At 41.8% G+C, this 14,864-nt stretch overlaps 1 protein-coding gene across 2 annotated transcripts in view; it reads right to left on the bottom strand.

Annotated features, from left to right (window-relative positions):
- The window catches only part of LOC135197837 (tyrosine-protein phosphatase non-receptor type 23-like), a gene marked incomplete in the record, with an annotated part of 242,063 nt that overhangs the window by 169,678 nt on the left and 57,521 nt on the right, over positions 1-14,864 (bottom strand). For both annotated transcript variants that reach the window (XM_064224997.1, XM_064224998.1), the window contains 1 exon segment: positions 2,225-2,337. In XM_064224997.1, the coding sequence (XP_064081067.1) occupies positions 2,225-2,337 (113 nt within the window).

The following is a 14,864-nucleotide window of genomic DNA, read 5'->3' as shown; positions in this document are numbered from 1 at the left end:
ACGCCTGGCGCCTGGCCGGCTCTTTTTGCTTAGATAGCTCTTCGTGCTCATCTAGCGCCTCATGTCTGAAGGACTCCTCGCTCCTGCCTGGCACCACACGCCTGGCTGGCGCCACACGTCTGTCTGGCGCTTCTCGCCCGAATGCTGTCTCGCGCTTTGCGTCTCGGTAACCTTTTTACGGCTGACAGAATCCTCATTATCGTCTGAAGTAACTCGTCCAGCTGGAGCCTCGCGTCTGATTGGCGTTTTGCGCCTGTCTGGCGCCTGGCGCTTGGCTGGCGCTTCGCGCCTGGTTGGCTCTTGAGTCCGACTCTTCGCAGGTCTATGCAAGACTGACGAGACTGATGAACCATCATCTGATGAAGAAACTTCTTTCCTAGGAATCTCGTACAACGGAGTTCTAGATTTCTTCACTGGAAGACGAGAATCCTTTTTTCTGGGAGGATCTCTCGATAGGACTCCGACGAGAGAAGCAATCGACTCCTGCATATTTTTTAAGATTCTCGTAGTCTCTGTATTTGGGTCTAAAGGAGGGGAAGGAGAACGATCTTTCTCATGTTCCCACGACCCCGCAGGAGAACGCAATCGACTTTTTGCTTTCTTACTTTCTGATGGCAAATCCTCAGGAAACTGCTCAGGACTCGAGTTTAATCGAGTTTCTTTCCAGCTCCTCTTCAGGGGACGGGAAAGATCCGCAGATCTCCATCCTCTCTTGGGAGACGAATTTTCCGATGACGAGAAACATTCACGGAGAACGCTTTTCCTGTAGCGATCTCTGGCAGTCTGAGGTGTTACAGAATCTGCCGAGGAGACGTCTGACTGGTGGGGATTCTCCACAACTTCCGTACGGCTTTTGACATTCCTCCTCCTCTGGGCTTGGGAGCTTGAAAGAGGTCTAGGCCTGGGAGCATTGTGGAGCCAATCAGACGCCTCCTCCACTGCACTGGGGACACTCAAATCACTATCCACAGCACTATTAAACTCACTATTCTTACCTTCTATAGCCGCCATTTTAAGCTCCATTTTCTTAAGGGCGGCTTTCAGATTTGCAATTTCTGAAGCAGAATCCGTAGGATCTGCATTCGGTGAAGGTACTGAAAAATTAGAAGGAGCATTCATCATATTAGAAGAGGGTACAAAATTACTTACCACATCACTAGAAAGAGAGCTAGGCCTGGTTTTGGAAGAAGACTTCCTCAACCGGTCTCTTTCTAACTTCTTCAAGTAAGAAGCTAGAGACTTCCACCCTTCAGCACTCAAACTCTCGCATTCGTGACATATATTATCGAAAGAACATTCATACTTCCTACACACTTTACATACAGTGTGAGGATCAACCGAAGCTTTCGGCATTCTCACCTTGCAACCCTCATTCACACACATTCTCACAACACTTCCAGAATCAGACATCATGAAGAAAAATCCAATCAATTCCAAACAACGGTCCACAAAAGCGTATGCCAGTACAACAATCCAAATACGTCACGGGAATGGTTCCTATTCCTGCCACCCAGCGGCAGAGCGGTAGATCACCTGACCTATCGGTAGCGTGTGCGAAATTCGAAATTCTGTCGGACGACGGAGTCAAATAGCTAAGTATATATCTGACAGGTAAGTTGAATGTATAAAATTAGCAGTTTGCAAGGCCCTTAACTGTAAAGTCAGCTATCTTGGTTCCAATGGCAAGGAGTTAATTTCACTAACTCCTGTCCACAGGTTCTATCATCTGCATGGACCCAGTCCTGGTGCTGTTTGGTGCACTGCACAGTACTAGTCCAGCAGGTCCTTAGATGAAGCAGTGTCCAGCTTGGCCTAATGTTGCTTGGTCCTATGCACTTAATGGGAGTTCCTAATGTCATGCAGATCCTTGGTCTAATGTTCACGGGACTGGATCCTGGCAGTGGAACTGTCAATTTGAGGCATGCTACGTACTTCAGTTTCACTTCAAGTGAACTGTGAAGTTTATCATATGAACACATCAGAGGGTATATCAAGGATTAAATCTTAATATATCAAAACTGAGACATCCATAACGCATTCCATTCTTCACGACAGTGAGTAAAAGCAATCTGAACTTGCAGTACAGAACTAAAGCCTAACAGAAAACTAACAACCTGGCAACTAGGAGATATGATCAACATAACGGCAAATTAGTGAGTTAAAAGATATTAAAAAGCATATCAGTGACTAAAGAGAAATTTTAAAATGTTAAACCGACACATACCTTGAGTTTTTTGCTGCCAACAATCTCTGTTATGACAGCATCTGTCGACTTTGCAGAACCTAGATTTTTCATGGCAGTTTTTAAATATTCCACAACTTGCATTGCAACCTTAGCTGTAAAACAAAGAATGCACAATGTAATTAGAAACAATATAAAAGTTAGCACTATAACCAATAACATAACAGTAAAATACAAGAAAAGCCTAGTTTTCAAAATTAAAATTATAGTCTGGTTTACTTAACTATTTGAAACTGGTTAAAATGTTCAAGTATATTTTGGTTTTAATGTTCAAGTGTATTTTGGTTTTAATAAGTTTACAGTGCTCCCCCATTTTTACATGGGAACAGGTTCCAGAACCTACCATGGAAAAATAAAATCTGTAGAAATGCACAAATCCCCTCTATAAATGCTTACAACTGGCTTACACCTTGTATCCCTTAAACGGTCATAACTGCCTATTTTAACATTTTCACTGCTTAATTTGATGGTTCGAAGAAAATATATACTACTTATATTTTCATACTAACACAATTTAATACCATTTCAAACAAAAATACATCCCAAAACCATCATCCAAAAAACCCAAAGTAACCTTACACTACAGGGCATACTCTCCTATTACTGTTACTCTACAGTAGGCTATATAGTACACCCCTAAAATGCCTATAACTGCCTATTTTACCACTTCATCACCAAACTAACAGTTCAAACAAAAATATACCCCACTATCATCCCAAACACCCTGATATTTCAAAGTCATGATGCAAAATTATGTGCCGACAACTGTTACTCTTAAGTAGTATCCCTTGTCATTTAGATACACGTTTTCTTTGGACTATGTAACTTTGTCCATCATGCTGTGCGTACATTTTATGTATATTGATATTTTCCTGTATAGTAAGATAATTTTGAAATAATACTAATTATACAGGTACAGTGGGGCTCAAATCTCATGCGACATGACTCCATAGGATTTCGTTCAAAATTCACTAATTGGCAACCTAGCATGCTCCATATTTATCTATTATTTCAATGCGGAAATGCGATTATTGCATACAATATGGACATAATATGTTTCATAAGAGTGAAATCTGTCATATATTTCAAAACTGTAAGAAAATGTCACATGTAGCAAATTTCTGAAAAATTCTTTCAAAACATTTTCAAAACTTTTGTTCACACATCGCTGAAGCACTTGACCAAAATGAAGTCGTCATCAAGCATCAGTTTTAATAAATTAGAAAAAACGAAAAAAAAGTCATAACATTAATAATGCTTCCAAAGCCAACATAAAATTTGAAATAGTCCTATTTGATTGCTTTTACACGTCAATGCTGAAAAAAATGTAAATATGTACGTATACACAAAAGTAGAATGCGCCCACCGATATCAACATGTGAGGGGAGCATGTGTGACATATCTATCATTAGTCTCGGTGCAACAACAACTATCTGGTGTAACATAAGTAGGTCTACAGTGAGTAGCGACAATGAAATTATCTTGAAAATACTTAGATTTTCATACATAATTAATTGTTATAATTATTAAATATTTAAAAAAAATGATGGCATACTAGCAAATATTCACCTATACAATTATTCATTTTTCAAAGCCAAGATATCGTTCCTAGGCCTAGGTGTTAGATTTCTTTAGTTTACAATTAACAGTCACATCTCTCTATTAGCAATATCTGGCCAGAAAGCAAATGAGGTTATCAACACATTCTTGTTCTTCAAGTTACCTTATGAAAGAATAAATTATACACCAAAAGCGAGGAGGACTTTTAAGAAAATATTTTAAACCAGTTGAAAAAAAAAAGTGTTCCATACGCCTTGATATTAATACTTATGATATTTCGATTAATAGTCATCTTCTCCATATAATCAAAATCATCATCTGTTATTCCTCAAAGAACAGGTAATCTCTACAAATAGACACATTAGTAACATTACACCTCATAAGGCTTAGATTATTCTTTTAGGCCTATAAATTATTTTGCAACATATAGGCAGCTTAAACGTAGCCTAAAACTTCAACATTCAAAGAAAACTGGGTGTAATTCATATTCCTATTGCATTCGTCATAAAACAGATAATCTATACAAATAAATTTATTAATAACAGATTATATATCAGAAGCCTTAGGTTATTTTTTTAGGCCTATAAAACATTTTGCAACATGCAGGCAGCTTAAACACAGTCAAAAGCTTCAACATTCAAAGAAAACTAGTTTTAATTCATATTCCTACGTTGAAAATGTTATGACTGTTGAGCTTAATAGGTCTACTGTCATACTGCAGCAGTCCGAGGAGCATGTAAAGTGTGCTTTCATTGATGGCACAGTTAACCTTATCACACAGCTATTTGAACTTAGCAGCGTAAAAAAAGAAAATCAGTTCAAATCACACAGATTATGAATTATACCAATGCATAAAAGGGATCATATTTATATAACCATTAGGAAAATAGGACTAGTTGTAAATTCACAAACTTTTCGACATGTATGACATTAGAAAAAAAGTATAACACTACTTGGCAACATCACGTTGAGTCTGAGAATCTGGACAATACAAAAAGAATCATGTCGCATGAGATTGAGCACCACTAAATATTTTAGGATTGTACTATTGTGAGAGTATATCTAAAATATGTGGGTAGTTTAGAACGACTGACACACATGTACCTGCAAACTGAATAGTAGGTTTGTTGTTATGTTAGTATTTTTGCAAACAAATGCATTTATGATGAAAAAAATTATTTATTACAGTAGTTCCTGGTTTATGTCGTATTGTCGTTAATCCTTGCCATCTCCCAAAAATCTATTAAAACACTCTCTCTCTCTCTCTCTCTCTCTCTCTCTCTCTCTCTCTCTCTCTCTCTCTCTCTCTCTCTCTCTCTCTCTCTCTCTCTCTCTCTCATGTACTAGTACTTTAAAGAGAAAACACAGCAAATGATCCATAACATTATTTTACTTGTAGAATCCATTTACATATACTGTATTGATGTAATCACCACAAAAATATTTAAAATATGAATTTCTTATGTAGGCAACTCAAAACCTCCAGGCTTCAGTCCTGTAGCAATTTTTCTGTGATGACATAATATAATCTTCTCTCTCTCTCAATGAAATGTGAATTACTGTAATCTCTCTATCTCTCTTTAAATGAAATATGAATTACTGTATCATTAGCTTTTATGTACAAAATTAAAAATAGTTACATTAATAAATTAGTTTCTCGTAGCAACTAAATTATCTTCTTAAATAATTCTTTCAGTAATAAGCTATGATCAGCCGATTCTTAGAATGTAAACAAAATGTCAAATTTTCTAAGACAATTTGTATTTTTCATAGCTACAAACCTAGCTGGATCACGCACCTACGCCACTGAGTCAGTCTTTCCCAACTCAGGATGTCTTAGCAGACAGAGGGGCGGCTAGAAGTGGGCAGTATAATGTTAAGACCTCAGGTTTGTAGCTATGAAAAATACAAACTGTCTTAGAAAAATGTTATTGTCATGATGCAATAAAGTTTTATACATACTTACCTGGCAGATATACTATACTTAGCTATAGACTCCGTCGTCCCCGACAGAAATTTAAATTTCGCGGCACACGCTACAGGTAGGTCAGGTGATCTACCGTCCAGCCGCTGGGTGGCAGGAGTAGGAACCATTACCTTCTAGAACCAGATTTTCTCTTCTACCTGTCTCCTGCGGGGAGGCTGGGTGGGCCATTTATCGTATATATCTGCCAGGTAAGTATGTATAAAACTTTATTGTATCATGACAATAACATTTTTATACATTCAACTTCCCTGTCAGATATATACTTAGCTGATTGGCACCAAACGGTGGTGGGTAAGAGACAGCTATTTACTGAGTAGACAGGTAAACAACATATGTTGTAGGTAATAAATAAATAAAACCTTGGTTCCTACGTGTTTAGACGAAGGGTTGACTTCCTAGCTATTGCTAGGAATCTGCTTCGTCTCAAGAGCCTCAGCGAGGATGTGACCTATGGCTAAGAGTTCTTGTAGATCTGTCAATGGGGTCTTATCCACTTACTCGACAGAATCTAATGGTCTTTTGTCAATGGGGTCTTATCCACTTACATGACAATACACTTATGCCTAGTGGCATAATTAAGGAGCACAACACCGATCCCGATCACCTGATCCAAACACGAGGGTTTGTGCTTAATTTGAAAAGAGTTATCCCAAACTCCTTTCAAACAACCCAAAGAAAAAACACTATGTTAAAATAAAAATTAACTCACTAGTTAAGGATCAGTGTCGGCTCCCTATCCCAGCAACGTATCCGTAGACATGTATAACCAAGAGAGAAGGATCTCTCGTAGGTCAACTTGACCTCCTTCGTGTAATGGGAAGTCAACACAGAGTTGCATCTCCCGTAAGTGACAGCTAATATGTCCTCATGACATATTATGGAAAAAACAAGAATTCATAAAAGCTCGCACTTCATGCGCTTTTAATTCCCAGCTGTTTGAAGGAATCAACAAGTTACTCATGAAATGCTTTAGCGATCACACTTGTTTCAAAGAAGACCTGGGCTTTCTTTAAAATGGATCTCTTCTGTATGAAGCCTAGAGCCTGGCTGGAGCCTGGCTGGCGCCTCGCGCCTGCCTGGCGCCTGACGCCTGGTTGGCGCCTAGTGCCTGGAAGGCGCTTTTCGCCTGACTCCTGGCTGGCGCCTCGCGCCTGGAAGGAGCTTCGCGCCTGGCCCCAGACTGGCTCTTTTTGGCGCCTGGCGCCTGGCTGGCTCCTCCCCACTTGCTAGAGCTTCAAGCTTGGTAGAGTCTCTAGGATGTCTGGCGATCTCCACATCGGACACTCTTAACTGTCCAATTTGTTCGCTAGGTTGGAGGCCCACTCTTTCTCCTCATCAGACAATGAAAGTGTTCCTTGGAACTGTCTGCCTCTGGCGTTTTTTACGCCTGTTTTGGCATTTGGCACCTGGTTGGCGCTACATTGTCCGAAAGTCCTGAACATCCACAATAGTTTATCAGGAGACTGGAGAAGGGTGGAAGAAATTCTTCCACTTTGAGCTTTTGGCCTCTCCGGCAAGGGGAGGTGATTGTAGTCAGCTACATCCATTAGACGATAGGATATCTAACAGTACGAGAGATAAGAGTCTTCCTCCGAGGAGGATCCTTCTTGAGTACTTCCGTTGCTAACGAGATCTCTTCTTACATGTTGATGAGGTTCCTCGTTGCAGAATCTTCCCTATCCTTGTCCGAAGGAAGGGAAGGAGCCTGGAAGTCGAAGGAGACTCCGAGCTGAAATTGGGAGGACTCCTGATTTCTAGCTCTTGATTGTATCCCTCTGAATACCTTCTGGGAAGCATTTCGAGCCCTCATCGCATCCCAAAGACTCTGTAGGCAAACGTTTAAACCATTCTTCTTCTGTAGATGAAAACGTAAGTACCCTGCCTGGACAACGAAACCTCTATCTGAAAGCGTTAAGTCAGGAAAATAGGGTTTTAGTTCTTTTACCAGACATACTATGCTGGCAAGAACCCATAGCCGAGTCTCCATAGAATCTGATGCAAGATTCCAATGCACAAAAAATTCACTTGTCTTCTTGGTCGTTTAGGACCAAGAGAAACAAAGAATTCCCTCATAAAATTTCTCAAAGAAGTTTAATGAGGAGCAGTTCCATCTTGTCGGAACACGGAATCTGAGGTCCAAAAAAGGATCCCATTCGAAGTACATGATATCCTACTCTTGTCGTATTGAGGAATCGTATAAAATCTCGAAGATCTTAATTCTCTGCTATCTCTAATTCTCCTTGTAGAGACAGAGTATAGCCTTTTACTGCGTTCATTGATAGCAGATATATACAAAGGTGATTCTTCCTTCTGAAAGGGAAGAAACCCACTATGTGGTTCACAGAGGTATCGGAAGAGGACAGTTTCCCCATTCCATCTAGCACGATCTGCAGCAATTCTGTCTTTAACATGACTCTTTGTCTTTTACCTTGAAAAAATCCTCTCATTCATGTCTACTTCTGGTCAGTCTGCACTCAGACCGACTCAGAGTGGAGAGGTTTTTCAGGTCTATTTATAATAAATTCTGATAGAATATCCACTCTCTTGGAAAAGCCTTCCGAAACATGCTGTAAGAAGAACGTGACCTCTGTGAATCCAACCTCTCTAAGACTGAAATGAGGCATAAAGTATCATCCTCTCTTCCTTTGACGCCCTTTATCTTAATATCTGTTAAGAATTTATATTTAGGGGAAAAAAAGACTAAAGTTTATTCCCCTTTTTAAACTAAAGATGGTGTATATTGCTACCTCTCTTGGATCGAGAATAAGGAAGCAATCTATAGGAAGCCTGTTCATCTTCCACCTTGCGAAGAGATCTATGAAGAAGACTTCTCACCGGTTTTTTACAACTCTTTCCAATAAATGTTAGACATACGTTAAAAGTTATTATTGTCGATCGAGAAGGTTTCTCACGGATGTGCAACATCTTGCAGCGTACCTCTTAAGGATCGTTACGTTCCGTGTCTGTTTTCCAAATAGGTTCTCTTTTGTTAACGCGAACATGGGCGAAAAAAGAGATTCTCGATGCTCCTTGCGATATGAGAGAGCTGTGGAATTGGCCTAAGTTTTTAAAATAAATCATTTCATCCTTCCTTGGGATCGACCCCTTTCCGATTAGACGGGGAACGAAATCAGGAAAGAATCTTGCCGTTACCGAGCCTGCTGTCAGAGAGGCTACTGGACTCTTAGGTTAATAACTGGCTAAAACGAGAAATGATCTTGGATGGCACTTCTGGCTCAATTTGTGCCAGGCTGGCTCTTCTGGAGCTTCTGGAGCATTGAGCCAGCCTGGCTCTTCTGGTATTCCACCTTGTGGGGTGGTGTCAGGTGCCCGTCTTGGTGCCTTTCTGGAGCCAATCACCTAAATTGCTTGTAATTCTTTATAGACTTAATATGGTCCATTCAGGGACCCACTTCTGCCACTAAGAGAATGTTTCCCATCCGACTCATCCATCTTCTCCTGAGCAATGTCCGATTCTAATAAGGTTATGCTCTCTTCATGCGCTTCTCGAAAGCATGAGAGAATTATATGATATCATGCTCTGCCGCATTAGAATCCTCTATAATACTGTCACATTGTGGTAAACAGCATTAATTTAGGAAACCTTTGTAAGGATACTAGGAATTCTGTAGTTAACTTCGGTATGTGCATATGACTTGATCATACCGTAGTCTTAAGGTGAATTCTCTACTACCTTCTTTCCTCGCCGAGGCAGAGAGAGAAGGAGCCTCTAACCAAATAATGAGAGCTCTTACAAGTCTTGTCCCATTCCAAACAATTGCAAAGCTCTCATTCTGAAACCGGTTTGCTGCATATATCTATAGAAGAGGATAATTTATAATCCTCTTAATAGAAAAGAACTAGGAGAAGGAGAGGTGGCAGGACTCCAGAGACTCGCCGAATTCTCACAAACAGGCTGCTAAAGTCTTGTAATCTGAAAGACCTGCACCCTCATTGACTTCCTAGTCTAATATATCTTCCATCTCTTGTTCATAATGTTGGGAGAAGAGTGAGTCACTTGAGGAGAGAGCCTCTCTTCACAAAGTGAAGGGCTTTTAAGCAGTACCAGCTCCATCCTGATAAGGGCTACGTTCGCCTGTGCGACCTCTTGAATACCTGTCAGGTGAAGGTTGATCTTGCAAAGAATGTCTCTCCAAAACAAACCCTCCTGACAGAGATGAAGTCGCTTATGCGACCACTATATTCCCTGTCATGAGAAGTTTGTTCTTGCTAGAAACTTCCCACAATCTCAGTCCATCCTGACAGGGGCGACGGCCGCCTGTGCGACATCTTGCGTCCCTGTCAGGAAACAACTGATCTTGTGACAAATCTCAAAGAGGAGACTCTTGGTGCACTCTATCTCCAAACACAAAGAAGCTGGAGATCCTAGAGCCTGGCGCCTGGCTGGCGCCTGGTTGGCGCCTGGGAGGCTCCTGGCACCTGGGTGGCGCCTGACAGGCGCTTGGCGCCTGGCTAGCGCTTGGCGCCTGGCTGGCTCCTGGCGTCTGGCTAGAGCCTAGCTGGAGCCTTTTTGTAACTCGTTCTCGCAGCCTAGGTCAGAGAATCTCCATATAAAATAAGAAGTGCTGTAAGAATCTTATTTCTGGGCTCAGTTCGTGTCATTGCGCGAAATAATCCTTTAATCCATTATTTCTAAGGTAAATGATCTAACAAATACCAGAGAATAAACAAAATAAAGAAAAAGGTCAGTATAACTGACTCGCTCACCCTCCAAGAGGGCGTCGGTATGAACACTAGGGCGAGTGAGACCACTACCACGAACCTCTTGCCAATAGAAATCTCCCACAACAAAACCCCCACAAGAGGAGAGCCGACCCACAGAACGGGGCAGCAACTACTACTACTCCAACCCACGCTAGGGACTGCCGCGCCTCTGGTGGCCATCCTTAAAGTTAGACGTGAACCCGTAAGACGTAATTTTTAGCTTTCTGTGTTTTCGTGCCCTTTTTTTGAGGATTTTACTTACCATGGAGCGTTCAGCCATCGCATCAGCTAAGTTAAGTATTCCGAAAGGTTTCTACTTAGTTTTTTCCTACCTTGAGTCAGTATTTGCCGTTTTTTAGGTATAAATGCTGATTCTCGGCCGGAAGCATGGCGGCATTGTTCTGCCTCGTGGCGGGTTCGTTCTTGGTCTCCCATACCTAGAACCTTCCCTTTGATTTTACGTCTCTATACCTGTTTATCTATATTATGTTAGGGGATCCAGCCTGCATTGGTTTATGTCATGCATGCATGTCTTTCTTTACCTTGCTTAGGCATTATCTCTTCTATCCAGACCCTAGCCATAGCTCTTAGTATCGGCCCAGGCTAGCTTTGAGTGGTAGACTTTCTCTCGGGTTAGTCGTACACTCCTGGATTTTTTTCTCCTACTACTTTATTTCCCCTACTTTGATATTGATTTAAGTATTTTATGTGATTTTATTTGATTTTGGTTAGCCTAGGGCGTCGGTCAGAGAATCTCCACATAAAATAAGGAGTGCTGTAAGAATCTTATAATTCGACAGTCCTTCCCTTGTTGGAACGTCGCCTTCTGAAATTTCCTTTAATTTGAGTAGATCAGAAAGAGATTGATCCCTTTTATCGGATAATTCTTCCGTAGCCCTCCCTTTTCTTCTGAATGAGAAGGACTTCTAATCTGTGAGTGACTGAGTGACTTCGCAGCTCTATATTGGAAAGCATGAGATGTTTCAGTCTCTAAAGGATCCCCGTAGACTGGTGATTCTTGCCTAACTGGCGCCTGGCGCCAGGCGCTGGGTGCTTATGGCGCCTGGCGCCTGACTGGCGCTTATGGCGCCTGGCGCCTGACTGACGCTTATGGCGCCTGCCTCTTCTTTTGGCAGGCTCCTCGCACCTGTTTGGATCCTCAATTATGGTTGGTCTCTGTCCGTATCGAACCAATATTATCCTGTTTAAGTCCAAAGGACGGGACATCTTGATTGGCAGTAAAACTTCCTTCTGAGGTTTTAATACCCATAACGAGATTATCTTGCATCTTCATGAAATCTTCGTCTATGAATCTTCCTTCTCCTTATCCGCCAAGGAGGAATAAAAAATAAGGGGAATACACTGTTTTAGGATGCCCTTCCAATGGCTATCCTTGGCAGTCTGGGACGTTCTACAGATTCTGCCGAGGGGACGCCTGATCGGTGGGGATTCTCCATAACCTCCGTACGGCTTTTGACATTCCTTCTCCTCTGGGCAAGGGAGCTTGAAAGAGGTCTAGGCCTGGGAGCGAGACAGAGCCAATCAGACGCACCCTCTATTGCAAAGGGGAACACTATACAGTGGACCCCCCTATTCGCGTTCTCCGGATTCGCGGACTCACACATTTGCGGATTTCTCTCGGGAACGTTTCCCTGCATTATTCGCGGAAAATTCGCACATTCGCGGTATTTTTCTATGAGAAATATCCACAAATTCCTGGTTTTTTTTTATCAATTTCATCATAAAATGCACTTTTTGTGATAAAACTATTTAAAAAACCAAGTATGACAATTTTTAGTGGTTTTTCTTAAGTTTTAACTAACAAAATATGCTGTTTTTAGCATTTTTATAGGGGTTCCAAACATTCGCGGATTCTAACTATTCGCTGAGGGGTCTGGTACGCATCCCCCGCGAATACGGGGGGACCACTGTAATCACTTCTTACCTTTTAATAGCTTGCATTTAGAGCTGTATTCCTTTATCTTCAAATTGCACTATGAATTTGTAGTTCTGTGAAGTAAGAAGGTGAGGAGGATACAAAACTGCTATTACTATTAATACTCTAACTGCTCGTTAATACGAGAGCTATTAAACTTCTAAAAGAAGCGTTTCTAGTAATAAGCTTTTCTCTGACTTCCTAAAAGAGGAAGTTCGTTTAGATTCCTCAATCAAATTACAACATTTATTAAATGTATTATGAATAAATATTAATATTTCCCTTTCTTGCAAACTATATGAGTGTCTACCGAAAACTTTGGTAGTTACACGTCATCTCTTCGAAATTTTCGAAGTAAAATTCATTAAAAAGTTAATAAAAGTTAATAAAAGCGTATGCCGAACCAAAGATCCCGTACTTCCCTGGAAAAGCCAGCCCAGAAGATCGATGGCGATGAAACACGAAAATCAAGTCAGGAGGTACCGCAAACGTATGTTTACAATACGGACGACAGAGAAAATCTGGTTCTAGAAGGTAATGGTTCCTATTCCTGCCACCCAGTGGCAGGATGGTAGATCACCTGACCTACTTGTAGCGTGTGCCGCGAAATTCGAATTTCTGTCGGGGACGACGGAGTCTATAGCTAAGTATATATCTGACAGGGAAGTTGAATGTATAAAATTTGTCATTTGTTTATACGCGAACAAACCTTCGGTCTTAACCATAGGATAGACTCATACTTGGAGGGAGGTACAAGACATCCTAAACTGGCTGGGGGCCTACCCACTAGTCCAGCTCCAGCAGAAATAACTTCTGGAGAGGAACTGAAGCCCGTGGGAAGGTAGATAAACTGAAATCTAACTACCCAAACACTGAGTGACGTATAATGATATATGGGAGAATCATTGTATAGGGAAACAAAGAGAGACTTTGACTGTCCAATAACAAACCAACACACCAGGGTTTGTTATTGCCCCGAACTCCCCCCTTGCCAAGGAGTGGAGCATATGCTACTGAATAGAGGGTTGGATATTTGTATACCAAGCATCCACCAAGCGACCACACTATCAGTATGACTACCTTACTCACCTGTATCAGACCAGTCCAGCTAATGACGTGTCTATTCCTTAACCCGCCTGAAGGAAGAAGGAAAAGTACAAGAGACAGTAAGACCGGCCAACTCTTTCATTCTCTCATCCACACAATTATCTTAGGTAAAATACAAAAGTGCCCTGTTAAGGGCAACTATGAGTTACACAACCTGTTGGGCAGCCACCACAAGACCCAGGGAAAACGTGTCTGTAGATCTGTGGGCAACATCCTTAAGATAGAAAGAGGGGAACGTGGACTGGCATAACCAAGTACCAGCACTCAGCACTCTATGTAAAGCCAAGTTGTTTTTGAAAGCACAAGAGGGACCAATAACCCTAACGTTATGTGCTCTAGCCTGCACAGACGTGGTGGGGAATCAAGAGTCAAGTATGCCTGTCTGAGGGCTTCCCATATCCAAAAAGAGATAGTATTCTTCAACACCTCTTTCTTTGTACGTCCTGTGCTAACAAAAAGTCTGCGGCAGCCTGGTCTAAGGTGCCGTGCCCTTTTAAGATAGCAACGCAGGGCCCAGACAGGACACAACAACAGCTCTTGAGCATCACCACCCACAAAGTCATTCAGTGATGGAATGGAAAATGAAGTGAACCTATCATTGTGCACGAGTTATTTTGGGTCTTGGTCACAAATTCTGGGACAAATTCGAAGGACACCGACCCCCAACCACTGGTGTGCTTCACACCATAGCTCAGACTGTGCAGCTCTCCTACCCTCTTCGAAAATGCCAAGGCCATGAAGAAAACTGTCTTGAGCGTCAAGTTCCTGTCAGATGAGCGACACAAAGGCTCATATGGACCCTTAGTGAAGCTTCCCAGAACCAAGGAAACATCCCACGTCAGAGGCTTGAGCTCCCTAGGAGAACTCGACTGCTCAAACCCCTTAACTAGCAAGGAAAGTTCCCAGGACGAGGAGATGTCGATACCTCTAAGGCGTAACAATAACTCAGGGCCGCACTGTAGCCACTAAAAGCAGAAACGGACAAACGTTTCCCATCTCTGAGGAAGGTTAAAAAGTCTGCTATTCGCTGAATAGAGGTTGCAAGTGGAGAAAAACCCCATTTACAGCACCAATCACAGTAGATTGCCCATAGCCTTGGTAAACCACAGAGGTTGACCTTCTCAGACTGCTGGACATATTCCCTACTGTTCTCTGAGAAAAGCCTCTCTCTCGGAGGAGATACTTGATAGCCTCCAACAGTGAAAAGACATGGATTCTACTGACTGGTGGAACCTTTCCGCATGTGGCAGACACAGGAGATGCCACCAAGGGGGAATTTCCCTCGGAACTTCCGAGAACGACTACAG

Source organism: Macrobrachium nipponense, chromosome 21, assembly GCF_015104395.2.
Source record: "Macrobrachium nipponense isolate FS-2020 chromosome 21, ASM1510439v2, whole genome shotgun sequence".
NCBI classification, from domain to species: domain Eukaryota; kingdom Metazoa; phylum Arthropoda; class Malacostraca; order Decapoda; family Palaemonidae; genus Macrobrachium; species Macrobrachium nipponense.
Note: the sequence above shows the minus strand (reverse complement) of the source record. Positions and strands in the feature narration are given on the sequence as shown.